We start from the raw sequence: 26,665 nt of genomic DNA on the forward strand, positions 1-26,665 counted from the left end.
ATGAAATGATCGATTTTCTAAATCATGTTCTACGATTTTGGCGTACAATACACGTACGAATACAATCAATGAATACATCATTTTTGTACAACAAAAATAAAGTTTTCAACCGGTGATTTCTTCTTCGAGTCGAGTGAAGAATAAGAGTATTAACTTTAGTGAAAAAAATCTGGCGGCCATCTTGGATTTTGACGCCATCTTGATTTTAAGTGGTAGAATTGAGTTTTTTATCTTGTTGGATTGGAAGCATAAGTCGTTTTTTTTGTAACTGTGAATAGGTTTCATAGCATTAGTCATTAGAAAATGTGCACCTAGAAGTAAAAAGACGTTTCATCGCTGACGAATAGAAACTTTTGACCGCATACGCAATTTTTGGACCAGTTCAAATGTGGCTCCAGGAAATCCCCAAGAAGTTCTCTGGGAAAATCTCCAATGATTATTTCAAGTATTCCTCCCGATATATCTCCAGAAATTCCTCCAGAGCCTCTTCCTGTAATTTCTCCAGGAGTTCCTCCGAAGGTTTTTCCAAGGATTATTACTCGCATAACTTATGATCTCGCCCTAAAAGCCATTGGTAACCATGTGTGTAGCTCATTGTTTCTGAGCATTTGAATGGATTTACACGTTAATCAACAACTCTATGGTAAAGAAAGGATCATTATCTACCTACCAGTGATGTTGGTTTGAATGTTCATTCCTTCATTTGCTCAGAAACAACGAGCTACACACATGGTTACCAATGGCTTTTAGGGCGTTATCTCAGAGTATGTGAGATTGTAGGGATTTCTGCAGGAAAATCTTTCTAGAAATTTCGCATTAAACGTTTCCGCAGAAATGTCTCCAGTGATGGATAGATTAGATTCATAGATAGATTCATAGATTCCTCAAGTAGTTTTTTACAGGAATTTCTTCAAGGGTTCTTTCAGAAATCCTTCCAGATATTTCTCCAGGAATTCTTCAAGCCTTTTTTCCTGATCTTCTTTCAGAGATTCCTTTTAAGAGTTCTTCAAAAATTAATTCGGGACAAATTCTAAAGGGATTCTTACGGAGATGTCTTCAAGTCTTTTTCCAGTGGTTACACTAGAACAATCTCTCCAAGGATACATGCAAGGACATCCCCAGGTAGTCCTTTTCAAGGCTTCATTATTTCCTCCAGAGTTTGCTCCTGGGATTCCATTAGGAAATTCTTTAGGAATTACTCCAAAGACAATAAAGTACTTCACTATTTTTTAGGGATTCCATCGGGAAGAATTTTTCCAGGGATTACATATAGAAATCTTGAAGAATTTCTTCAGGGATTACATTTAGAAAATCTCTATCTAGATTTCACAAGGAAAATCTCTTCATGGATTCCTCCAGATATTTCTTCAGCGATTCTATAGATTCCTCCAAAGATTCTCCAAGGATTTCTCCAGAAATATCACTGCAAAGATTCCTTTAGGGATTTTTCCCTTAAAATCTTCACAGTGATTTTTCAGGGACCCTCCATGTATTACTCCAGGACTTCCACCAGGGATTCCTCTTGAGATGCCTCTAGGAATTTCTTCAGCAATTTATCCAGATCCTCCATAGATTCTTTCATCAATTAGCCGTACTCTGATTTATTCAGCAATTTACTGCAGAGATTCAGGAATCCAGGAATTCTTCCAGATAAATCTCTACAGGCATTTCTCCAGAGATTTATCTAGCAATTTCTTCATAAATTTCGTCAAGAAATACACCAGGAAAATCTTTACATGGGTTCTTCCAAAAAAAAAATTCCAGAGATTTCTTTAGAAATCTTCTAGAGATTTCCTCGGGTATTCATCCAGAGACTCCAGCTAGAATTTTTCTGAGGATTTTCCAAGGAATCTCTCAAGGGATTATGCAAGGATTCCTTAAGGGATTTTCTCAGAGATATTTTTAAAGATTACTCCAAGGACTCTGTTACCGGCAACACTGTTGACCACGAAACGGAGGTGAATCCACTGTCCGTTCCCTCGTGACTGAGTGGATTCCGTCAAGTCGAATGACAGATCACGGCGTACGTCAGACACCACGAACCACATAACATGTGCAACAGAATAGGCACAGTGAGTCAGCAGTTTGTACAGTGAATCGAAGAGAGTTCTGTTTGATCCTTCGACCTTGATGTTTGTTCCTGGGCAGTACATCAAGAAAGCTCGAGCAGTCGTCAGCTTTTTCCCTCTCGGGTCACGCGCCTTTTTTCTCTAAGAGAAATTCCGAAAATAATATATGAGTTCTTTGAGTAATTTCTGGAGAAATCTTGAACGGATTGTGGCACTTTTTTTCCTGGAGAAAAAATTCTCGAGGAATTCTTGGAAGATGACTTAGAAGAATCTTTGGAGTCATTCATGTAGCAATTTTCTTGGAGATATCCCTGGGAGAATTCATGGAAAACAAATCTTGAGGTAATTTTTTGAAGAATCACTCTAGGAATTCGTGGCGGAACCTCAGAAGCAATTTCTGGTGGAATTCCTGGAGGAAACCCTGAAGAAATCAGCGGAATAATTCCTGGAGGAATCGCGAGAGTTGCACCTGAGGAAATTTCCGCAATATGCTTTAAGAAATTTCTTAGGAAATCACTGAAGGAATAACAGGAGTAATTCTTTAAGGCGAGGTAGGCTAAAACAAATGACGGGCTACTTAGCCTTAAGATCCTTGGAGGGATTCCTGGATAAAGCCAAAAAATGTTGTTGAGATTTTCCTGGTGGAATCCTAGGAGAAGTGCTCAATAGGAATATAAGTAGAAAACGTTTGAAAAATCCTTAAACTAATCTTTGAGGGAATCCTTGAGACAATCCCTGGAATAATTGTTTGAAAAATTCCCGGAGAAATCCTTGGCAAAAAAAAAACCTGGAGGAATCCCAGTGAATATTATGCTGGAGGAACCTATAAAGGCATCACAAGAGAAACTCATCGCAAAATCTCTAGAGATTTATAGAGATTTTCATGTATAAATCCCTCAAATAATCTTTGAATGAATCCCTAGAGGAACCTGACAGAATTGTTGGGAAATTCTTGGAGAAATTTCTGAAGATATTAATGGGGCCCTATTGGAACCACAAAACCAAGCTGAAGGACATGGGTTCGAATTCCATCGAGAATCTTTTCGAGTTGGGAAATTTATGGACTTCCCAGAGCATAAAGTATCTTCGTATCTGCCACACGATATACACATGCAAAAATGTTCCATCGGCAGCTATCATTGCTGTAAATAAGTGAATAACAGTAAAAGTTCACATAAGAACACTATGATCAGATGCAGGCTCTGTTCTGGTTGGGACATAATGCCAAAAACAAGAAAAAGAACTTTATGTTTGGTATTTGGCATAGTGTCTATTAAGATCTGGATGAAAAATCATGAATTTTGAGCATACATGCATATGAACTTCTGGATATGATAATATGTCATATTATGATAATATCACAGAACGGGATTTCTATTATAGAACTCTGGACATTTTTTGTAAATATGGCAACTCTGAACACAAGGGCACAGTGGCACCTGAAACCTGTTTCAGAAGGAACTGGTACATAATCCAGTTCCTCCTGAAACAGGTCCCAGGTGCCCCTGTGCCCTTGTGTTCAGAGTTGCCATATTTACAAAAAATGCCCAGGGTTCTATAATAGAAATCCCGTTCTTTCATATAAAGCTAAAAGAATGACCATTGCTTAGCGTATCAATGGTTGCTATTCCGTGATTGACCGAAGTCAGTGAAAATGCACAAAGAATCAACTAGAAGTTGGCTGGGATTGAGCATAATCTTCTTCAGTGTGCATAATTCAGTGCCTCTATTTATACAGGATCAATAACGGCGCCAGCCACGTCCTTGCAGTCAGGTGGGATTAAAGGAAGGAATGTTGGTGTGCAACCTTTGCTATTTGGAGACCTGTTTGCCTCTGCAAAGCCACTATGGGTGGTTTTCATACAGACTGGCGGCCAAAAATATTGTTTCCATCTCATGTCTTATTTATGAGTTTTGTGATACAAAATTGTTATTTTATTTTCAAAAACAATTTTTCGAGACTAACTTTCCAAAAGGGCCTATAACCCATAGAAATAATAAGTTTTGTTACTGATGATGCATATAAGCCATTTATGCGATTAACGTTGTGCAAACCATTATAAATGATAGAACTTACATAGAAATGATGATAAGAATGATTTATCGATATTAATTTATTCTCTGATTTAGTTTTTAGCTGTTTTTAATAGAAAATGGTTGAAAATATTGGAAAAATTCAAAAAACTCTCAATTAAAAAAGTGAAAATTGGTGCAGCTAAATTCTTCACGATCCTTTAGTTTACATCTCAAAGTACCCTTGGAAATTAATTTCAGCCTGGGACAACTTGGGACAAAAAAGTATGGGATGTGTAAAATTTCGATGTAAAATCAAATATGTTTTTTTCCTGCATTTTTCCGACCTAAAGTACGAATTTTTATTTCATTTTATTTTTATAAAATAGCTTTTCTAATAAGGTTTCGGACAGTGTATAAAGATTTGTATAAAATATTACGAATGCACTGAATTCTAAATTTTTCTTAAAAACTTTAATTTTGACATACTGTATCAATCAAAATATAAAAGATCTTGCCCTGATATTCCAGGAATAACTTAATAGAAGCGTTTACTATGAAATGATGTACAAGAAAAACCTTTCAGAACAAGTTAATTTTTTCGATTATTGACCACCTGATCGCCCATAGTGCAAAGGTCACTGGGAAGGATGTTTGTTAATGGGGAGGATCGTTGGGTTACAGGAGTCACTTTGATAAGCGATTAGACCATGATAAATAATTTGACACGAGCAAAGGATCAAACACTATTCTATAAAGCTAAAAGAATGAACATTGATTCAAAAATGGGTTTTTGAAAGCATTTCAGTCATTGCTCATTTTTTACCCTTTATGCGTAATGTTTCACTTTTTTGTGGCGTCACTCCTAGAGGTCACTGGAAGCTTATTTTAACACGAAAATGTTCGTTCTCAAAAGTAAGGAAAAGTCAGAAAATTAAAATTTGTATCTTTTTTTCTACAAAGTTACAGCTCCTTTGGATTACGGATTGGGCAAAAATGACTACAATGCACAAAGAAGGTTAAAGATAACTCCAGCGCATCTATGCACTGCATCAAGACCAGGGACGCAATCTGGCGGAACGGAGTTGATAACTCAGTAACGAAGCATTTCTGGCATGCAGTATCTTCGCCAAAGTTTTTTTTTGTACACACTTAAATTATTTCACCGACCTCAGTAAAATTTTTCACCGAGAACCCAACAGCTGAGAGCTCGGGAAATTTTAACGCCGAATCTCGGTACTTATTTTACCGACATTTCGGCAATCCGATTTTTTTGCCGAGATCTCGGCGAACATTACCGAGATTCGGTAAACGTTTACCCAGATCTCGGTAAAAGTTTTACCGAGAATCATCAAATTATTACCGAGATATCAGCTGTTGGGTTCTCGGCGAAACCGTTTAAGTGTGTAACAACTAGGACTATGTACTGACACAAACGGATAGCTAAAAATCGTCCTTATAGGTAGCTTCACAATCTAACTTTTTACTTTGACTTTCTAGAGACTAGGCGTATTCGGCAAAGTGGTTCATTTTGATAAAATAAACTATTATCACGAGAACGTCAAGGACAACCTACTGCTTTCGAGTTATTAGAAAAATAAGAACAAATTAGTGTAAAAACGGTTTTCAATATTAAATGAATCGTATGTCAAAGCTTCATCGTAGTAGACATGCATATTGTACATTGTTATTGTTTTGTTTTGTTCTTAATTTTTATGCGTCATATTACTATTTTTTTTGGTCAGAGTTGAGTGTGTTATGGTTTTATCAGCGAACAATATTATCTGACTTATTGCTTTAAAAAAATGTTAATATCAGTGAAACTGATGGGGTTGGTGTTCTAATGGCTACCGCTTCTGCTTCATAAGCAGAAGGTCATGAGTTCAATCACAGGCCCGTCCCTTTTATCGTACTTTGTATTTGTATCTTTCACTTGCTTCTATCTACCACTCTTAATATATTACTGTTGATCTATCACAGTTCATAGCATTTGCTAGAACCCGAGACGGACAGATTCTTTCATCATTATAGCACGCCTTTCCTTACGCCTGATACATAGGCAGTCTGCTAACCAAACCAGCAAGCATCTCTGCCATAAAAATTACCCACTTCTTCACCGCTTCACGTTTAATGCCGCATGAACTGGCGTAGACGCAGTGGTATATATGGTCTACTGTGGGAGCCAGTTGAATGCATCATCAACTCCTTCCCCTTCCCCTCATTGGTCTGCATTCTGATGAGGCAGGCGCCATTGTTGCCTAAAAATAGAAGATCACCAGTACTTGTACACTGAGGGTGTCTGTTTTGATGTCTTCGAGAAAATGGTTTACTTTTATCAAGATTAACCACTTTGCCAAAAATGCCAAGTCTCTAGCAGGTCACAGTCAAAATTTAGATTGTGGTGCCATGTATGCAGACGATTTTCGAACTATCCGTTTATGTCAGTTTTTGTTACTAAAACCTTTGCCAAAGGCATCACATGCCGGAAATGCATCGTTACCAATTTTTTAATGTTCCCCCGTCGGATTGTGTCCCTGGCCCTGAGTGCAATCAAAGCAGGCTTGGTGAAAATCACTAGTTTTGTTTTATTGTGGACTTTCGATCTTTCAGGAAAACTTTTAAAAACGCCATATTTCTCTATGTTTTTTTTTCATCTTGATCGAAGGAGAAGGGAAAAGATCTATGTATCACTACTGTTTTCTTTCAATTTTAAATCAAAAATGTTACTGTGATACTGTTTCTGAATATGCAGGAAATGAATAGCAGCCAAATTTACGAGAATTTAAAGAAGGGAAAAAGCAATTGTTTAATCAGTTAAGGCAATAAAAAAGTTCAAAAAAGCACTTAAAATATAATGTTTACCGATAAATTGATCTTTACGGATAAACTAGTAATGGTTAACCTTTTAAAAGAGTATGATAACATTTTTCTCAAAACTGAATCTTGTCACCTCTGATAAAATACAAAAATATTATTTAATGATTTACGCGCTTTTATCATGTAGCTGCCTTCTAGGCTCACAGTGATAGCTCTTGACAGTAGAATCTACAGGATTTGATTTCAAAATTCAACTATGTATCATGAATCGAAACACCTGCTGTTTTGGTGCCAAACTTAAAAAAACGCTTATGTCAAATTATTTTTGCAGATAGTGCAACCAGTTAGAGATATAGATTCATTCCATCATTTGAAACTGCTCTTTGAATGATCAAAATTGTTTTAAATTTAAAGAATTCATTGGATTTGGCCTTGAAATAATATAAGCTTCCATCATCACAAGTCAAATCTATAGAAAAACTATTTTTTACGTATAATTAGGATTTAATTCTTATAATGCTATAACAGGGACCAAATTAATGGACAAATTTCCCTATGCACTTGGAAGTCGAGAAAATTTCCATTACGAAAAGATCCTCAACCTCAGCTATCTGGGCCACCTTTCTGTTTCGTATCGACATGGAAAAAATGCATATCACACACCCTTACGACGGGTGGTGCTGGTGGGCTGTAATTGCGAACGTGGAAAACAGATTTGGACGGCTAATTGTTTCGAACATATGTTTAACTTTTCTCTTAGTTGCGTGTGCTCAGCTCACCACGTTCGGTCAATCAGATTCGGTTTCGGTTTCGGTTCCGAGTTCTTTCACCAGCTCGTTCTAAACCTCGAAGAAAAAAAACTGGAGCTGCACCAATCGGATCGGAAGTTTGGTAAGTGTCTTTTTCCCTCATCGCGCGCATACCAAACAGAAGCAGCAACGAGCACTTAGATGCCCGTGTGTATGGAAATCGAGAGGAAGTTCATCATTTCCAAGCCGCTCATTAGAAACTTAGCCGAGGAGAGTATGAGAAGTTGGTATTGCGCACAATGCAAATCTATATCGTTTAGGAAAAACCATATGATCCGACAGCAGTCAGTGCGCTTTGCGGTAGTCCATATGGTTTTCGGAAATGGAAGAGAACAAGAATTTTTCAAGGATCGTCATTCACATGGAGAGGTTACTGCACTTGCTGCCGAGTGAGTGATTCGGAAGTGCAACGGATCTTGAGAAAGCTACGGGGTTGCAAACTGTTCGGTTTGGTTGAGTCGCCAAGCAGCCGAAGAGGGGTGAGGTTGAATGATTTTGGGTGTTTGGAAACTTGGCAAAAAATTGACGTCAGTAGATACTATATGCGCGTGTGGACGGGGAGGTTGAAAACCGATCAACCGGTCGGCCACTGGAAGATGGCGGCGGTAGGTGATTGTGCACCTTGCGGCGCCTTGGCGTCTGGCTGTTCTGGCTTTCTTTTTGTTTGTGTTTTTTTTTTGTTTGTTTGCCATTTGATGTTGCGCTGCCAAACGGGTCTCTTCCGGATTCTCGGCCAAAGATTTTTGAAAGTCATCAGCTCAATTTGCGCTGCTCAATGAGGTTAAAAGCTGCAATGAAAATATTGGTTCCGTTACCTGTAAACGATTGGGCCGAAACTGCTGAAGAACATTAGGTATGTGCCTAATATGTGACCTGTTTATAAATCTGGTTTCATTTTTATACAAATATAAAACTAACTTTATTATTCCAACACTCCAATTGACTCTTTCCTAGAAACCTACACAAGAGAGTGCTCCTTCATTGTATGGCACATTAGCGATCATGGGGCCTTCCTTAGCCGAGTGGTTACCCAGGTAACCACCAAGCATTGAAATAAGTCGTACAGTAAGCTGCTTACAGCATTTGAACTGCTGGTTGCCTTATACAAGCAATTGGTTTGCTTAGCTGTCTTCAACAAGCAGATGCATTGCTATTTAAGATCTGACATCTGTTAATCAGCATTTTCACTGCTTGTCCTGTTTTCAGATCGAGGAAATCTAGATGCTGTTTACATGCTACGCAAATGCTAAGAGAGAAGAGTACAAACGATATGTTGCAAAATTTTGCAACATATTCCATCTCACATACGCTTTGGTTGTTTAGGAGAGTACCAACTAGAATCTGTTTGAACTGATGTTTTCTCACTCGGACCGCTTGCTCAAATATGCGAAGAGTTGCACCAAATTAAATGCAGATGGGGGATACGCTTTGATAGAATCAAAACTCAACTAGGCAGACGTTTTGATTTAAAGATTATTTGATCGTATGACATTAATGACTAAATTCCGACAAATCTACAATCTCTCTTGTTCCAAGAACAAATTCGTCGTATTTCACCTGAAGGATATGATACTCGTTTATGCTACAGAGGGAAATTTTCAACCTCATACTGCGATCTATGTATGAAACATTCTTTAAATAGGCCATTAAATCAGTGCTCGTCATCGCACCATCTGTAGCGTATTCTGGAACGCGGCACAGCACAGTCCAACTCACAGACCATTATCCCCAGATCAGGAGATTGAATCTAATTCATAGATGGATTACCAAAAAATTAACACAACAACAAACACTGTGAGGGTGATGACAACGGTGAGAAATGAAAGAGAGCGAGCGGAAGGTGAAATTTGTTTTTGTTTCATTTTTTCAACACCAAGGCGTTACGCTTTTTTGACAGTCATTAAACTGTTTCTGAAGGTGTAGCACTTGGAGAGCCCGTTATTTCGCCAAAACCTGCATTGAAGCAGCACTACCAGCAGATATAAGTTTAGTGAGCATTTAACATCATGCTGTGTAGACGAATATAATGCAGATCAAATGCTCTTTCAAATGCTTATTGGTTACTTGGGTAGAGTCCGCGGCTACAAAGCTAAGCCATGCTGAAAGTGTCTAAATTCAATTCCCGGTCGGTCCAGGATCTTTTCGTAATGGACATTTCCTTGACTTCCCTGGGCATAGAGTATCATCGTACCTGCCACACGATCTACGAATGAGAAGCGAATTGAGAAGCAGGTTCTGTCTCAGTGAGGCCGTTAATACCAAAAAGAAGAAGAATAAGTAAGCATAGAAATGGTTCAAAATAGGTTTATCGAAATATCGGCGGAAACTATACTGCCCATAATAGAGTGGAGACGATAAGCTATAATATTTGAACTGTGTGCTCACCTCGAAAAATGTCACACATTTTCGTACATTAATTTTAAAATGAACTTTCAATTCAAATAAATTAGAATATTTGAACATGACGGCTTCAATCGTGTTTCAAAACACCAAGTGAACTCGAGAGACCTTCCAATCTAAAAAAAACTCGACCGGTGGCATTTGAGCTCACAACATTCAGCAAGGTCTTACTGAATAGCTTCGGGTATACCACTAAGGATTTATGAATCCTAACAATTATTTTTTGATATTATCAAGCATCAACTTCTACAGTTCATGAAGTTTCTGTATTGTAGCATGCTTTAAATTTATGATTCTCATGATAAGTTTTCAAAGAATTGAAACAAAATAATTATTGCATTTTTTCTCATCTTCTAAACAATTTCAAAATAAGTCTTTCAGCCTCTTTGAGAGAAAAGAATAATTTATAAATAGTCTTACACTTGGCAAACGGGTCTGATGCGGTGCAGAACATGTAGGGTCAAATGGTCTAAAGTGCCACTTCAAAGATTTGTGTCGTTTCCTCCTTATGAGATCCAAATTTTAACGCCATTCAAAATCCTAACAGTAACTTTACAATATTTGCTAGCTATCATCATGAAAACATTTACCAAATTTGATTTTTTTACGGGTTTTAATCGTGTAGAAAAGTTTGTTGAAAAATGGGGGTGGTTCAAAATAATCAAATAGATGGGGTAGAATTAGTACTCCATACTAAGTGGTGGATTTAGAATGGAGAACTATTAGTCAGCTACCAAGTTTCTCCATGAGTTTGCTCTATAGTATGGAAACACTTATTCGTTAATAAAATCATCTTTATATTTGGGCAAAAAGTGGAAAATGTTGACACTAATCGGAAAATTAAGGGAAATTCAATGAGTTTATGTCCAAGCATTGTGGCGGCAACTCTTGGGTAAACATATTTTCGACACCGTTCAGCAAAGAATACAAATTGATACGTTCTAGGAATGATTTAATGGGTAAGTCATTTTACCCCATCAGTGCGTATTGGACCATGTTCCAATTGGAAATTGGTAGGACAGGTAGGATATGTATTACGTACAAAAATACCTGGGTAGCACAGTCAAAGGATTGTCCTGCCCGTGATTGAACAAAAAAAAACAAATATCAGCAGAAAGCTGAAAAATCAATTAAACTATTTATAATAGGTTCAATACACTCTTTTAACTCTATTAAGACCGTACTTATTCTTACGAAGAATGGAAGACACGATACGGTTTTTGATGCTTTTCGCATGCCATGGATGACATGGATTGTGCATGGCCCTCAAAATCACGATTGAAGTACGTAGTATCTATAGCGAAATTCGTGGAAAACTAAATATAAGAACTGATACAAGAAACTTTTATTTAACCGTTAGAAAAACTATTAGAAAAATCTGCTATGGCATTTTTGAATGAATCAATGTGTGGTTTCTAAAAATAATCTTCTGTAACATCCATAGTGAATCATCAGAAGATTCTTGAAGAATCTTTGGAAGAAGTAGTGAATCAATCAAAAAACAGTCGCATTGTATTATACACAACACGAGTGTGGTAGTGCGAGTGAACTTCTGAACATGCGTCACTCTTGATATAATCTTTCAAAACAGTGCTGAATCTTTTGACGATTTTCAGAACAATTCCTATGGAACTCTCACAGCATACTCTCTAGAAGTTCTTGGCTGAATCAGAATTTCCGAAGGCCTTTTATTAGTTAGTTCCTGAAAAATGATTTGGATATTTGAAGCATCATATAAAAAATATAGACAACAGATTATAAAGTTTTTCTAAGAGATATTTTTTGCAGAATTTTTGAAGAAATGGTAGAGCAAAATTTGTGCTAATCGCGATGAAACATTTTTCAAAAATTTCAGTTTCTTTCAGCTCAGAACACAAACATAAAATATATGCATATATCTTATATGAATTTTTACATAAGTCGATTCAAATAATGGTCATAAAGACGAGAAACATCCTCAGTGCTGTTGTAACGTCTGGCATAAAAATAAGGGGGTTAAAAGCAAAGGGGTGTCAGTGACAAAAATCTAGATTTAACCCGTATAGGCCTGAGTGAAAGCAAAAATTCTAAAACCCTCACCGCTCAGAGAATTCTTAAAGGATTCAAATGATTTTTTGTCAGTATACTGGCACACAAATCTAGTTTTTAGAAGTGGCCAGAGGAACGCGGAAATATTCTTGTGGCCGGAGTTATTCCGGTGGATCACTGGGTCAGGTCGGGTGAGAAGGGTACTGTGCGTTTGTGCCCCTCAAGGTAAGCAAATTTCAAGACACTGATAATTTCCGGAATCGGCTATAATGTGGCCACTACATGACGGAATTTTAAGAAAATTGCATCAGTGTAAACTTTTTGAGAAACGATTAAATTGGATAACTATGAGTTTTGCATTTGATTAATCCTATAAATGATCATTTTCGAGTCCCGGGACGCCTCAAACTTATGATAAAGTGGCCAATTTGTATCTGAACATCTGTGCCAAGATCATGGGAATGCATTTTAGTGCAAAATTATGTTTGATTTCTACTTTTCGAGAATTAAAACGGTTTAGTATCCAACAAATCTACAGTCGGTTCTTCCGGGCATTACGTCCGAATGGCCACATCCGGTGTATTTTAAACGGTGCAAAACTCTTCATTTATAACATTGAATATCAGATCTTAATGATTTATGCAAATTAAAATGATTGTCATTGCAACTAAATAAAGGTATATTGGCATGTCCCAAAAAATAGCCCTTTTTTACCCGACTTGACCCAGTAACCCACTGAAATAACTCCGGCCACAGAAATATTGCCGAGTTTCTCTGGCCACTTCTAGAAACTAGATATGTGGGCCAGTGAACTGACATAAAATAATTTGAATCTGTTAAGAATTCGCTGAGCGATGAGGGTTTTAGTATTTTTGCTTTCACCCAGGCCTATATGGGTTAAACTTAAATTTTAAATTACACAAAAACCCCATTTTTAATATTTTTAAATTTACAAGCTTTATATCGATTCTAGAAATCCAGGATTTTCACTTTACACAAAAAAAATAACAGTCATTCGTAATAAAGAAAACTTTTATTTTGGCTTGCCAAAAAATCTGTAAAAACAAACAAAGTAGATCTTTTTAACCCGTATAGGCCTGGATGAAAGCAAAAATACTAAAACCCTCATCGCTCAGCGAATTCTTTTTCAACAGTTTCGGAGTAAGAGTTTTTCAAATAAGCTGCACGCCTGTAATAAGCTGCAATGTTTGTCTCGAGTCAAAATGATCGATTTTTTCTATGGAAAACACTTATTGTATCATACCAAAAAGATGTGCAAAATTTACTGTCAAAGATGTCAGTTCTCAATCAAAGATGGACGAGTTCTGTGACTGACCGACTTGACATAGAATTCGTCTTGTCCGTGTTCAGCGAAATGTATAATGGTTTAATGATTGAATTAAGTAAAACTACGGTGTTTTGGGGGCACTGCGTTGCGTTGTGTTGCGTGGTGACAGCGTATTTCCTAGATTGCATACTGAAAACTGCCATGTTATTAACTCTACTGCTTAGGCAAAACTATTTGGGGAGAAATAGCTATTCATTCAAAAGTCAAAGATGAAAAAACATGATAATTTCCATTGCCGGCCACGCCCATCTTTTCTGTTACGAGGAAAGGAAATGATAATCATTATCAGATAATGTTGATATGACTCCTACTTGAAGAGAGGCCAGCGACTCACCGACGCCCTCATAGATGTCAAGGATTTGGATTACACAGCGCAACAAAAATGACAATTTTGCGTGTCTCAAGGATCACATTATGTGTCTCTAGTAGTTTTGGGGTTGCTAAATCTAATGCCATTCTCAGAAATGTTCCAGCACGTCAGGATTTTTAGCTACAGGTCGCCAAAGTTAGATAAAACACTGATTTAATTGCTGTTTACATAAAATTTCAAGTATGATTTATCAAAATTGTTCGTGATCTTATCCATCAAACATGCAAAATAGGCATTTAACTTTCGTTTCAGATTAAATTTGGTTGAAATTGCATGGTTAAATTTCGATAAAATCGATTTATTCAACATACTAACAGTCTTCATACAAATAAGCGAGTGATGCGACCTGATTCAAATTCAGTGTATGTATAATTAAGTGTATTTTTGTGAATGTAATGTTTATGTCAACGTTGGGAGTGACGTAGTTAAAAAAGTTAATATCAATTCATGCGCGTTTGTTGGATTAACCGCCATGACTCGTAAGATAAATGGACCCCACCATATGATACAGAAATAGCCCAGAATGAATTGAAAATAAGCAGTTTAATCGCAACCAAAACAGATATGCTTTATCATTTTTCTCCCTCAGAAACACATACCCAAGTAACCAATAAGCATTTGAAAGAGCATTTGATCTGCATTATATTCGTCTACACAGCATGATGTTAAATGCTCACTAAACTTATATCTGCTGGTAGTGCTGCTTCAATGCAGGTTTTGGCGAAATAACGGGCTCTCCAAGTGCTACACCTTCAGAAACAGTTTAATGACTGTCAAAAAAGCGTAACGCCTTGGTGTTGAAAAAATGAAACAAAAACAAATTTCACCTTCCGCTCGCTCTCTTTCATTTCTCACCGTTGTCATCACCCTCACAGTGTTTGTTGTTGTGTTAATTTTTTGGTAATCCATCTATGAATTAGATTCAATCTCCTGATCTGGGGATAATGGTCTGTGAGTTGGACTGTGCTGTGCCGCGTTCCAGAATACGCTACAGATGGTGCGATGACGAGCACTGATTTAATGGCCTATTTAAAGAATGTTTCATACATAGATCGCAGTATGAGGTTGAAAATTTCCCTCTGTAGCATAAACGAGTATCATATCCTTCAGGTGAAATACGACGAATTTGTTCTTGGAACAAGAGAGATTGTAGATTTGTCGGAATTTAGTCATTAATGTCATACGATCAAATAATCTTTAAATCAAAACGTCTGCCTAGTTGAGTTTTGATTCTATCAAAGCGTATCCCCCATCTGCATTTAATTTGGTGCAACTCTTCGCATATTTGAGCAAGCGGTCCGAGTGAGAAAACATCAGTTCAAACAGATTCTAGTTGGTACTCTCCTAAACAACCAAAGCGTATGTGAGATGGAATATGTTGCAAAATTTTGCAACATATCGTTTGTACTCTTCTCTCTTAGCATTTGCGTAGCATGTAAACAGCATCTAGATTTCCTCGATCTGAAAACAGGACAAGCAGTGAAAATGCTGATTAACAGATGTCAGATCTTAAATAGCAATGCATCTGCTTGTTGAAGACAGCTAAGCAAACCAATTGCTTGTATAAGGCAACCAGCAGTTCAAATGCTGTAAGCAGCTTACTGTACGTCTTATTTCAATGCTTGGTGGTTACCTGGGTATATCTGGGTGGCGTAGCACCGGCCCAACCACCAGTGGAATCCCATAAAAATCTATCACGCATAACGCCACAAGCCGTCAATGAATACAATCTTCGTAAAAACAAAACAATTTTATCACTTTACAAAAAAATTGATATGCCACAATCAGTCGATTATATTGACAATTCGAGTGACAATTATAGAAGTTCGGCAGTCAAAACTTCGGCATCGGCATTCTAATTTGGTGCTTCGCCGACGCATAACGATTGACTTTGTCGGCGTAGCACTTCGGTAGAATGCCGACGCCGAACTTCGGCGAACTTTCGGTGATATTTCGTTTCTCTTATGAACTTCGGTCTAAAGTTAATCTGAATGCACAATATTTTTCGTCAGCCAAATTGCAAATATCGCGAGACCAAAGTAAACGTGACAGGAAATTCAAAACGCAGACGCCCGCGCGCACGGCTTGCTGCGATCTCCTTTTGGGATGGAAGCCATGATGTAAACAAAATATGTATGCTGCAATGTTCAATACGTCAACTCTCCAAATTGATGATATTGTTTTTCTGATAATGTCATATTATCGAAACGCATTGCGCGTTTCGGATTTTTCATGCATGGTATTCACGGTTACGCTCAGGAGGTTATCGAAAAATAAAAACGGAAAGTTATCATCACTGATGATTTTATTGCATTTTGTTTTATTTATGATATGTTATATCATGAAACCCTCAGACACCGTGTTAAGTGTGAGCCTCTTAAGACTTATGAGAGGTTTATGATTGGGTTGGCGCAGGTTTGAAGAACTAGTGGTTTTATAGAATTCGTGTTACAGAACACTTCAAGAATATCATAAAATTAATATTGCTACTTGGGTACCTCTCTACTCTTTAACGCAATTTTGATACAGATGTTTTATCGGATAGATAAGATACGGTAAATAGGGTAAATGATGGCTTCGGCACCCTGAAGGTATTTTCGGCAACACTAACTTATCTGCGGAACAGGGGTTACCTTCAATGTACTCAACATATTTCTTGAACTATGATCTTCCATATAAATCACATCGTTCCCAAAAATATTATATAACATGGTTTTTATTATTAAATGAAATAAATGCTTACGAAATTATCGTCATTCGTAAGCTGCCGAATAGAACAACAAAGAACAGCTTAAGAAAAACTCACTACTTTGAAAGGTCCAATTCTCCGCTCCAATGCCATTTTTTCACAAAAGCTACGCACAGATCACTTATGCACTATTAAACTTTCGATTGGTCTATAAAGCACTAGAATATACTTAATTTTTATGCTTCAAATCACAAATTAAAATTAATGAACTTTGTTTTCCTCGGCAACCACTTTTTATTGCTTGACCAGGTTGCCAGAAAGCCGTATTCAATTGCGGTGTATATATTATTCTCGATTTAAATTCACGAAAAAAATCGAACACAACTAACTAATTTATTGGAATTAGGCAGCAAAGCATGCATGGGTAATAATTGAGCCTTTCAATACCTTCCTTATTTGAAGATTGTAGCGCATGAATTTCAATATACTGAGAAACATATAAAATATACGTCTTTTAATTGGTTAACTATTTTGGCAACACTCCTGTTGTTTTACAGGCAACCAGTGGATGATGTAATTGTGTCAAGTCAAAAGTGAGTAGATTTGAAAAGGGTCTATTCTGATTTTCTCATACACTGTGAATAATATGAACGTAAAATATTTTACTGGCAAAGCTGGAATTTTGATCCGGATGCGCCCATCGAATCATATTCGGAGAGTGCTATTCATAAACAAAAAAAAATCGTGGAACATCGAAATCGGATTTTTTTGAATGTTACCATTCATTCTCTCGGTAATAACTTGGTGATAGAGCGTTCATAAATTTCATAACACCAAAAAATGGTCATTTTCGACACCCACCCACCCTTGGTAAGGCTTTTTGTATGAATAATCTACAAATTTTGTATGAGCTAAATAAAATACCTCAAGGACACCCACCCACCCCATAGAGCGTAATGAAATTTGCGAATGGGCCCCAAGAGCAGCAACCCTTACAGACCAATCAATAAATTAATCATGACGTCACGCTGCAACTTCTTGGTTGCATTCGCACATGTTGCAAGTCTATAACCATGACAAGTGGCCATGTATAGCTGAAATGCTGCCATAGTGAGATTGAATTCAAATAATATTCGATGAAATAAATGAAAACGAATTTATGCAGAGTCCATTTATGACGTAACGCTAAAATGTACAATTTTCGACCATTCCCTTCTCCGCAACGGTACCTATTTGTATGAAAAAAAAATGAATTTTATGTATGAGCCGCAACGTTTGAGCCAACTCCCCCTCCCCCATGAGCGTTACGTAAATTGTGGACGGTGCCTTAGTCTGCACAAATTTTGTGGCGTTGTGTATTGAATTTGACTCTCTGCTATTCTATTTATAACTGCAATGCTGCTCTCAGTGCAGTCTGTATTTTTCTGCATTGGCCCTTTCGACGAGTAGAACATAATGAATGACGTTTAATTTCAGGCATTGCCAACAAATACGAAAAGTTAGCAAAACATAACCTAGTTTTTGTACAGTTTTGGATTGCCGAAGAGAACATTTTTGTTGCCGACAATAGTATTTGCATTGCCGATAAAAGAGCAAGTGCCTCGTGACTTTGATGAGGAAAAATAGATGATTTAGAGAACAAAATAGTGTTTTGTGTATATTAATAAATAAACGAAGAGTGCTCAAGTGTAGTTCAGGTGTCTCTTGCTAATTGTTGTGCTTAATTGTTGTGTATAATTGCCTTCTTAAAAGTTCAGCTGCTTAGGCTGCCGACAATACGTGACAATTTTTGTGGAGGATGTTTAAATCACATTGGAAAATTATAGTTCAAGGAATATGTTGAGTGCATTGAAGGTAACCCCTGTTCCGTAGATAAATTTTAACAAGGATGACAAGTTAGTGTTGCCGAAAATACCCTCAGGGTGCCGAAGCCATCATTTACCCTACTTTTCCCGGAATTTTATTTCTCCGAATGACACTTTGCTCCGAATAAGCCGTGTCCCCAAAAAGTGATTCAGTTTAAAAAATGTGCAATGATTTTTCTCAGTGACAGAGTGGTGAACTAGAAAGAATGATTAGAAATCAAGAAAGAGTTTTTGGGAAATTCTCAACCTAATACATTTTGCAAAAATGCCAAAGCCGGTGAAATTCGAAAAAAAAAACGACCATCAAATAAAAAATAGTGCATACCAGATGACCGATTCACTGACCAATTTTTTTAAGTTAAGACAATTATGAATGCCAAAAGCTTTTCGGCGAAATGGGCCATTTATGCAAAAAGGATATTATGGGGAACTGGCATTCGGAGAACTGGCGTTCAGAGAAACGGCATTCGCGGAAAAGTAGCACAACCGCCATAACTGCCCCCTTCGAAGCACACACGAAACTTTATTAAGAATCATTCTTTAAAATAGAGCTTAATTAGCAAAATTGGCTGTGTACTAGTATCATACTAAGTATAGGGTGTCCCAGAAAGTATGGGCACGACTTTGATAACGAATAGCACAATATTTTTCCAATCAAATTAACATTTTTATAATTTTGTATTTTTGCTTGGGGCATTTCAAATGCAGTTTGTGAAAATTTTGTTTGATAAAATAACCTTTCACATTGAAATTTTTGACATTAGAAAATCCATTCTTATCTAGCCAGCACAGACCTTACTTTTATGTTGTGTTGGAGCTCAACAAATAATAAATGTTTTAATCGAAATCCTTCGTCGTGGTGAGTTCAAGTACATTGTATCCAAGATGTTCCTTAAGAATTTTTGTTTAAAATTTTATTCGTCTTTGCTAGAAAACATTTGACAAAATGATAAAATTCCAAAAAAAAAAATCACTAATTTCTTTCTCAACATAAGATTAGTTCACGTAATCATAGCTTTTTATGTATTTTCAATATAAATAAAAATAATGAACTTAGACAATGATTTTGAAGGGTTCGCAATGTAACTTGGAAAGTCCAACACTTGCAATAAAAATCGTTCAGGAGGGTCATTATGAGCATGTTCATTTTGATTAATGGCTAATGCATTTTTTTCATATGAGATTTGATTAACGATCCCTATTAAAATTTATTTTTACAGTGCACACACAATTACCACAAAATGAAGCTGTCAACGTTCGTGACGTTACATTCCCTAGGAACCCGCCCAAGTAATCCTTATCAGCCTAACGAACATCATTCTCGATCTTAAAAAAGCATGTAAACAGAGAAGCACGCTTTAGTCTCAGCGTTCTTGCGGAGAGAACATCTTCGTTTGATTCAGTTCCTCTATCATCTTCGTTATGCTTTCTCTTTGGGCGTCATCATTTTAATTAATCAGTTTCAGTCGTTCAGGCTGAATGATCAGAAGCAGTTCGTCGATCACTGAGTGGAACCCTTCAAGTGAGAACACACGTGATGGAGTTACGCGATCATTTAAGCAGGATAAAACCAAACGAATCCAACGTGTTGCTGGAGTGGAAGTCGCTTTCGATTCGAGTCGGCCGACGGAAGTTGTGGAGCAGATCGGAACCAAATTACATTTTGAAGAATGGTGAGTCTCTCCTTATCACCTTCGACGTGAATGACATTTGCGATTGATTGATTCTAATGAATTTGCAGCTAGTGGGGCGATTCGATCCGGTGACCTCGTTGCCGTTATGGGTGCAAGGTTAGTACGATTGTTCAGGAGCATGAGGATGACACGGTGCTCCCCAGTCCGTTATTATAAGAAAAACAAATCTCCATCAAATCTGTGGCCAGTGGATTTCTGCAAGTCGAGTCTAGTACGTACACGACACTGAAGATGGACTTGCAGTTGACGTCGTATTAGCGCGTTACCATAACCCCGAATGCCATCAATTAGAGTGTCATCACCCTGAACATACTATTATTCCAAAATCTATGACCCCGAACATTATAACAGCGAAGAAACAGTTATTTTTAGTGGACATAAATTTCATTTAGATTTTTTCCTGATAATAACAGTCTAGGGAGCACCATGCGTTGACTAATTTGTACGTTTTGATTAAATCTTCCAAACAGTGGAGCTGGAAAAACAACACTTCTGGCGGCAATCTCGATGCGTTTGGTAGCCGAAGTGCATGGAAATGTACTGATCAATGGGTTGTACGTGAGCCAAACGCAGATGAAGCGTCTGTCGGGATTTGTTCCACAGTTCGAAATCGCTGTTCAATCGTTAACAGTGCGGGAACATCTGTCATTTGTGGTAGGTCGTGAATTTAGCAGATAAGGGCAAGGTTGTTTTCAAGGTTCATACGTTCGTCTATTTTAGTCACAGCTAAAGGGAGTTCAAAACCATCGAATGAATCAAGTGATCAAAGAACTGCAATTGGACAAATGTGAGGATACGAGAATCTCGAATTTATCCGGTGGAGAACGCAAGAAGGTAAATCTTGCTGGAGAGCTATTGACGGAGCCTGACATATTGTTCTGTGACGAGCCGACCACGGGCCTAGATAGTTTCAGTGCGCTTGCCGTGTTGAAGACTCTGAGGAAAATTGCACTCAAGGGCAGAAAAGCTGTGATTTGTACCATACATCATCCAACGTCAGATGCATTTCAGTGTTTTACCGACATCGTGCTGGTACGGAAGGGTGAGATTTATTACCAGGGACCTACGGAGGAGGCTAGAACATTTTTCGAAAGGTAATGATAATACGTTGTTCTTTATAATTTTCATCGTGGTACGTTTCGTGCGGCCTTCCTTAGCCAAGTGGTTAGAGTTCGCGGCTACAAAGCAACACCATGCTGAAGAAGTCTGGGTTCGATTCCCGGTCGGTCCAGTATATTTTCGTAATGGAAATTTCCTTGACTTCCCTAGGCATAGAGTATTATTGTACCTGCCACAGGATATACGAATGCGAAAATGGTAACTTTGGCAAAGAAAGCTCTCAGTTAATAACGGTGGAAGTGCTCATTGAACGCTAAGCTGAGAAGCAGGCTGTGTCCCAGTGAGGCAGTGGCGCAACCAAGCAGAATTTTTTAAAAGAATTATCAAATATATTGTTGAAATTCAACACTAAAATGCACAAACACTGGACAATAAGTTGTATTAACAATAATGTTATTCTAAGTTGTGGCTTTCTAATTTTAAAACCGTAAAAAAGTAAAAAAAAACTTACTTTTCTCGATTATTCAGGGTTTTTTTAAGAGAAGTTTGTCAAACAAACATGCAGATACGTGTGCATATCGAGACCGTTTGAAAAGCTGATTGATTCAAAATTCGATGTTATGAAAAATTTTCAAGCTGCCTCAAGCTTAGGCCGAATTTTATCACCTCCAGAGAGCAAGCGAATTTACGGAGAAGCAATTCCATACAATCTAAAAATGTTTCAATATTTGCAATGCTGACTAATAATCGAACTGATTCGTCTGATAAACATATGTAAGGAACATAACAGACGAATAGTGATTGAACGCTATCACGCCAATTATGTGCGTGCATCCAAATGTAGCCTGGACAAACTTTCGAGCAAACTTCGAAAAATGTAGATTTAAACGTATTAGAATATTGCGAACGAAATTTTTATTGGAATCCGAACGTATTTCGAGAAACTTCTGTAAAATTCCACCAGGCACAACAGATTTGGTTTGAGTAGCGTTGTAAATTAATATGAAAATGTATGCCAACACACCAAATTACTAATTTTTGCTGAAATTTGTCGATCTGACATTTTCAGAGAACAGATTTCCTGATCTTTAGATCAGAACGCTAAGTAATCAGCAAGTTTCTACTGCAACTCAGCAATTTGATTTTCTGAACATATCAGCTTGGAAAATTTCAGCAAAATATTGCTGATTTCACCAACAAAAATTTGATGTGCAGGGTGGACGAGAAAAGCTCAATTTTGCATATGCTGTTATGTATTTTCTTTAATGTTAATCTAGCAATTTTTTTTAGTTTTGCTGTTAGATTTTTTTTACATCCGTGTTGCTTTCCAAAAAACACATTACCTTCAGGTTCACAAAACCCCCCCTAGAGCCAAATCCTGGTTGCGCTACTGCAGTGAGGACATAATGCCAAAATGAAGAAGATAATAAATAACAAATCTCCATCGACCGCTGACAATTTTTCAAAAGTGTATATTTTTTCAGTTTTGTTTCGTTTTGAAAGTACAGATTCTGTTTATGCGGTTTGAAACTTAATTCATTCGCCTCAAAAAGTGTAACTCTGTAATATTTGATCTGACTTCTATGTGGCCACTGTAGCTCTCAAAGGATTCTTAAGGATTATTCAAAGGTGCACAACAGTCGCTATGCATTTTCAAACTGTTAGATTCCAGGAGATTCAAAAGATTTTTTCTTGTTTATTAGTGACTTAAGGTGAAGATGAATCGAAGCCAAACCTCAAATTGTCAAGATTTCAAATCTGGCGAACCGAACACCCGTTTGAGCTGAAAACTTAATCGATTGGTCACCACCAGCGAGTGATCAATAGATTAAGTTTTCAGCTAACATAGATGTTTGGTTCTCCAGATCCATGCTCTTGAAAATTTGAAGTTGGACTTCGATTTATCTTCACCTTAAGGTCAACATGAATCGAAGCCACACTTAAAATTTTCAAGAGCACAAATCTGAAGAACTAAACATCCATTTGGTAGTGGTGACCAATCGATTAAGTTTTCATCTCAAACGGATGTTCGGCTCCCGAGATTTGTGCTCTTGAAACTTTGAAGTTTGGCTTCGATTCATCTTCACCTTAAGTGACTAAAATAATCAAAATAATGATTAAATAGTGATTGATAAGCTACAAGTATTTTATCCGTTAGAAATACCTCGAAGCAAAAATATATATATATATTTTTAAGCTGTGCTGAACAGTAATAATTTGATATATTTTTCAACAGTTTTCCGGCCGGGATAAGACGTGAGAGCAATATCATATGCGTTCAATTAGAAAACACCAAGCACAATTTAATTGTCAAGGGTGCAGGTCGTTGCTCTGCAAAATGGTGAGTCGACGGAGTCCTCACAAGTTCCTACCTCATGCTTCCACGGGCCGACGGATGACAAATGACCGCCAGCTAAGAGTTGCGTGCTTAGCTGGTAGTGCAGCCTGGGTCCTGTAGTCCTTCTGACTTCAGCTGCATTGAGGAGGTACGTCCACCGAGCGTCTGTTCACCAAGGAGGTGCGGCTCAAACAGCGTCTGTCTGGCATCCAGCGGCTGAATAAGAAATGCTCTTCCCCGGAAGCTACACCTAAGATGGCAGCCCCAACACGGCGGATAGGGAACCTTAGGCTAACAACCTACTGTCCCCGAAACATCAAAAAATGTTCAAGAAACCGATAGCGAAAGGTGCAGGTCGTTAGGCCGAATGCCGTTAGGCCGAAAGGGTTGTTAGGGCGAAATAACATTTGATCATTTACTACTTTTTCAAATGGCCAATACATTCATCAATGTTTTTTCCCTATCCCTGTTAGTAACCCATTTACCAATGATATATATACCGAGGTGAGGAAGAAGACATTTAGTGTGCATGACATCCATGTACGGTGCAACATGTTTCACAACGACAAGCAAACGAGCTATGCTTTTTTTCTCTTTACTAATACATAGCCATTGCTTCTTCTTCCACACCTTGGTATATATTCTCATTGCCCATTTACCTTACAGTTCATCAGAACTATCGGCCATCTTCGGCACTTATCTAGCATACAAGAGTCTTGGCCAAATACGAGGTTTTGTAGTTTACATGTACACGACGAACACGTGTCAAATGTACAAATTTAAATTGAAACCACGAAAAGAAACCACGTGCTCCGATAAGGATCGAACCAACGACTCATTATTCGCTGGATGGGTGCTTTAATCTACAAGCTGCGAAGTGTAATCCGCCCAAAGGCGAGGTTGGGTTTTAGAGAGTTAATTTGACACAGAATGCACATTCTAGGTTTCAAAGAACACTTATAAAGAAAGTTCATTCATTTTCGTTGCTCAAATATTATTTTTGATGATTTAATAAAGTATTGTATTTTGCCATGTAGAAGAAATGAAGAATTTTGTATGGAGATCGCAAGTATGTTGAAAAAGCCGATTCAATATAAATGTAATCCAGTAATTTGCGTAAAGGATAAGATTACTAAAAAATATGAATCATAGTTCAAGTTCCTTGTGAATATTAATGAAACAAGCATTTTATAAACTTTGACAACCTGTTGAGCTACAGATGACAGCGTGACGTGCTGGAGCATTTCTGAGAGCGTCATCAGATTTAGTAACCCGAAGTTTATTGAAGACACATGATTTGATCCTAAATACACGCAAACATGTTATTTTTGTTGCGCTGTGTAGACAAACACGAGCATTCTTCTTCTTTTCTGGCGTTACGTCCCCACTAGGACAAAGCCTGCTTCTCAGCTTAGTGTTCTTATGAGCACTTCCACAGTTATTAGCTGAGAGCTTACTATGCCAATGACCATTTTTGCATGCGTATATCGTGTGGCAGGTACGAAGATACTCTATGCTCTAGGAAGTCGAATGTTGAATGTGAATGTTTCATTCGTAAAAGTTGACAAATTAATATTTTTCGGATGATTCGGGATTCGAAGCGTCCGGGCAATTCGAATCAACACTTTACCATTACTTCAATAATTTTGGGTCTTCTTCGTTTCCAAGAAACTTTTCTACAACAATTTATTCACCTTATACTTTTCAGGAGCCATATATAAAATATTTACACATTTTTTCTCTAATAATTTTATTCGATGAGAATTTCGGGCTCATGCACTAGGCATTTTTTGTACTCTGTTTGATATTTGTGATTTATGAACGGCCCCGAACCGATTTTATGCACTTTTCGAACTTCCATCACAAAATTTATATTGCAAATAGTTTAAAAATGAGAAAAAACATTTTAAATTCATCAAGTTCTAGCAGTTTGAGCGAAGTATGCACCTCAACAGAAAAGTAATCGCCTATGTCGATGCGTGGAAAATTTCTTGCAAGAAATGGTCAAGAAAAGCATTATTCTTTGATCGCAGTACGCAGTTGAAAAGAAATGTCATTTCAAATGGAGCTCACTGTAGAAAATTTCTTGACCATTTCTTCCGCAGAAATTTTTACTTTTCTTGAGCGGAACAGCATACTTAGCTTTGAACGTTGATTCATAAATTGTGACTGGCGTGTATATTGCCCACTATTTATGAATCAAGTATTTCACGCAAAAATCTCATGCAAATCTCTGATATTTCACATTTTTTTTATACAGTAATGACCCGATTTTGTCAGCCCCCAATTTTGTGTACCCCCAATTTTATCTACCCCCGATTAGCACCCTGTTTTACTCGATTTTGTCAACCCCCGATTTTAGCATCCATTTTTTGCCCGATTTTGTCAGCCTAAAATTGATAATTATTTTAATCAGCGTAAGCATGTCTGTACTGACAATGTTTGGTGCATTCTCTTGTTGGTTAGATCCAACGTGAGTGGATAGTAGAAAAAGAGAGAAGAAATAGTGTTGCGATTGATAGGCCTATTCACAAGACGTTCCAAATCAGCTGATAGGAAAGCCCTTTGACAGTTCTTCTATGGAAATGACAGTCTCGTGTTTGCACCGATCCTGCCCGGATGTAAACAAATGCATAGTAAAACCTGTCACATGAAAAGTGTTGGGCGCGAACGTAACACTCCTGTAGGCCATCGGCATACCCTTTCCTCTCATTCTAGAGGATCGTAAAAATTGAAAGTACAAAAAGTAACGAATTTTGGAGTGCTAAAATGGAGTACAAAGTGTGTTTTTCTGTCAGTATGGAGAAATTACCCAGAACTCAACAATACCTATGGAATGCTGAAATTATGTACAGTACATTTAGGATATTTGGTGAATAACCAGATAATAAATATCATTGCTACTATATCATACTTATGTATAATCTCAACGCGACTGTTATGCGGTTACAATTAGCAATGTAACAAAACAACTTGGATTTTCTACAAAAATAGCACAGATTTAAATATTCAAATGCTTATTGATGATCTGGACAGAGATCATGCTTGTAGATCTGGAAACTATATTACAGAGTATTCAGAAGTGCATAGCAAGTGTGACCGAAATATGAATTATTATTTCATAGATTAAACAAGTCTTATTCAATCTACAAAGCCAAAATTGAAA

The 26,665-nt window shown here is 37.4% G+C and overlaps 1 protein-coding gene across 1 annotated transcript in view; it reads left to right on the forward strand.

Annotated features, from left to right (window-relative positions):
- The first annotated feature begins 19,649 nt into the window (after positions 1-19,649).
- LOC23687608 (protein brown) overlaps positions 19,650-26,665 on the forward strand; it is a 33,674-nt gene continuing 26,658 nt past the window's right edge. The window contains exons 1-4 of the mRNA XM_021840283.1: positions 19,650-20,081; positions 20,150-20,198; positions 20,573-20,756; positions 20,823-21,196. Of these exons, the coding sequence (XP_021695975.1) occupies positions 19,946-20,081; positions 20,150-20,198; positions 20,573-20,756; positions 20,823-21,196 (743 nt within the window). The 5' untranslated portion in view covers positions 19,650-19,945. The remainder of the gene's footprint in view (positions 20,082-20,149; positions 20,199-20,572; positions 20,757-20,822; positions 21,197-26,665) is intronic.

This window comes from Aedes aegypti, chromosome 2 (assembly GCF_002204515.2).
Source record: "Aedes aegypti strain LVP_AGWG chromosome 2, AaegL5.0 Primary Assembly, whole genome shotgun sequence".
Taxonomy (NCBI): Eukaryota; Metazoa; Arthropoda; class Insecta; order Diptera; family Culicidae; genus Aedes; species Aedes aegypti.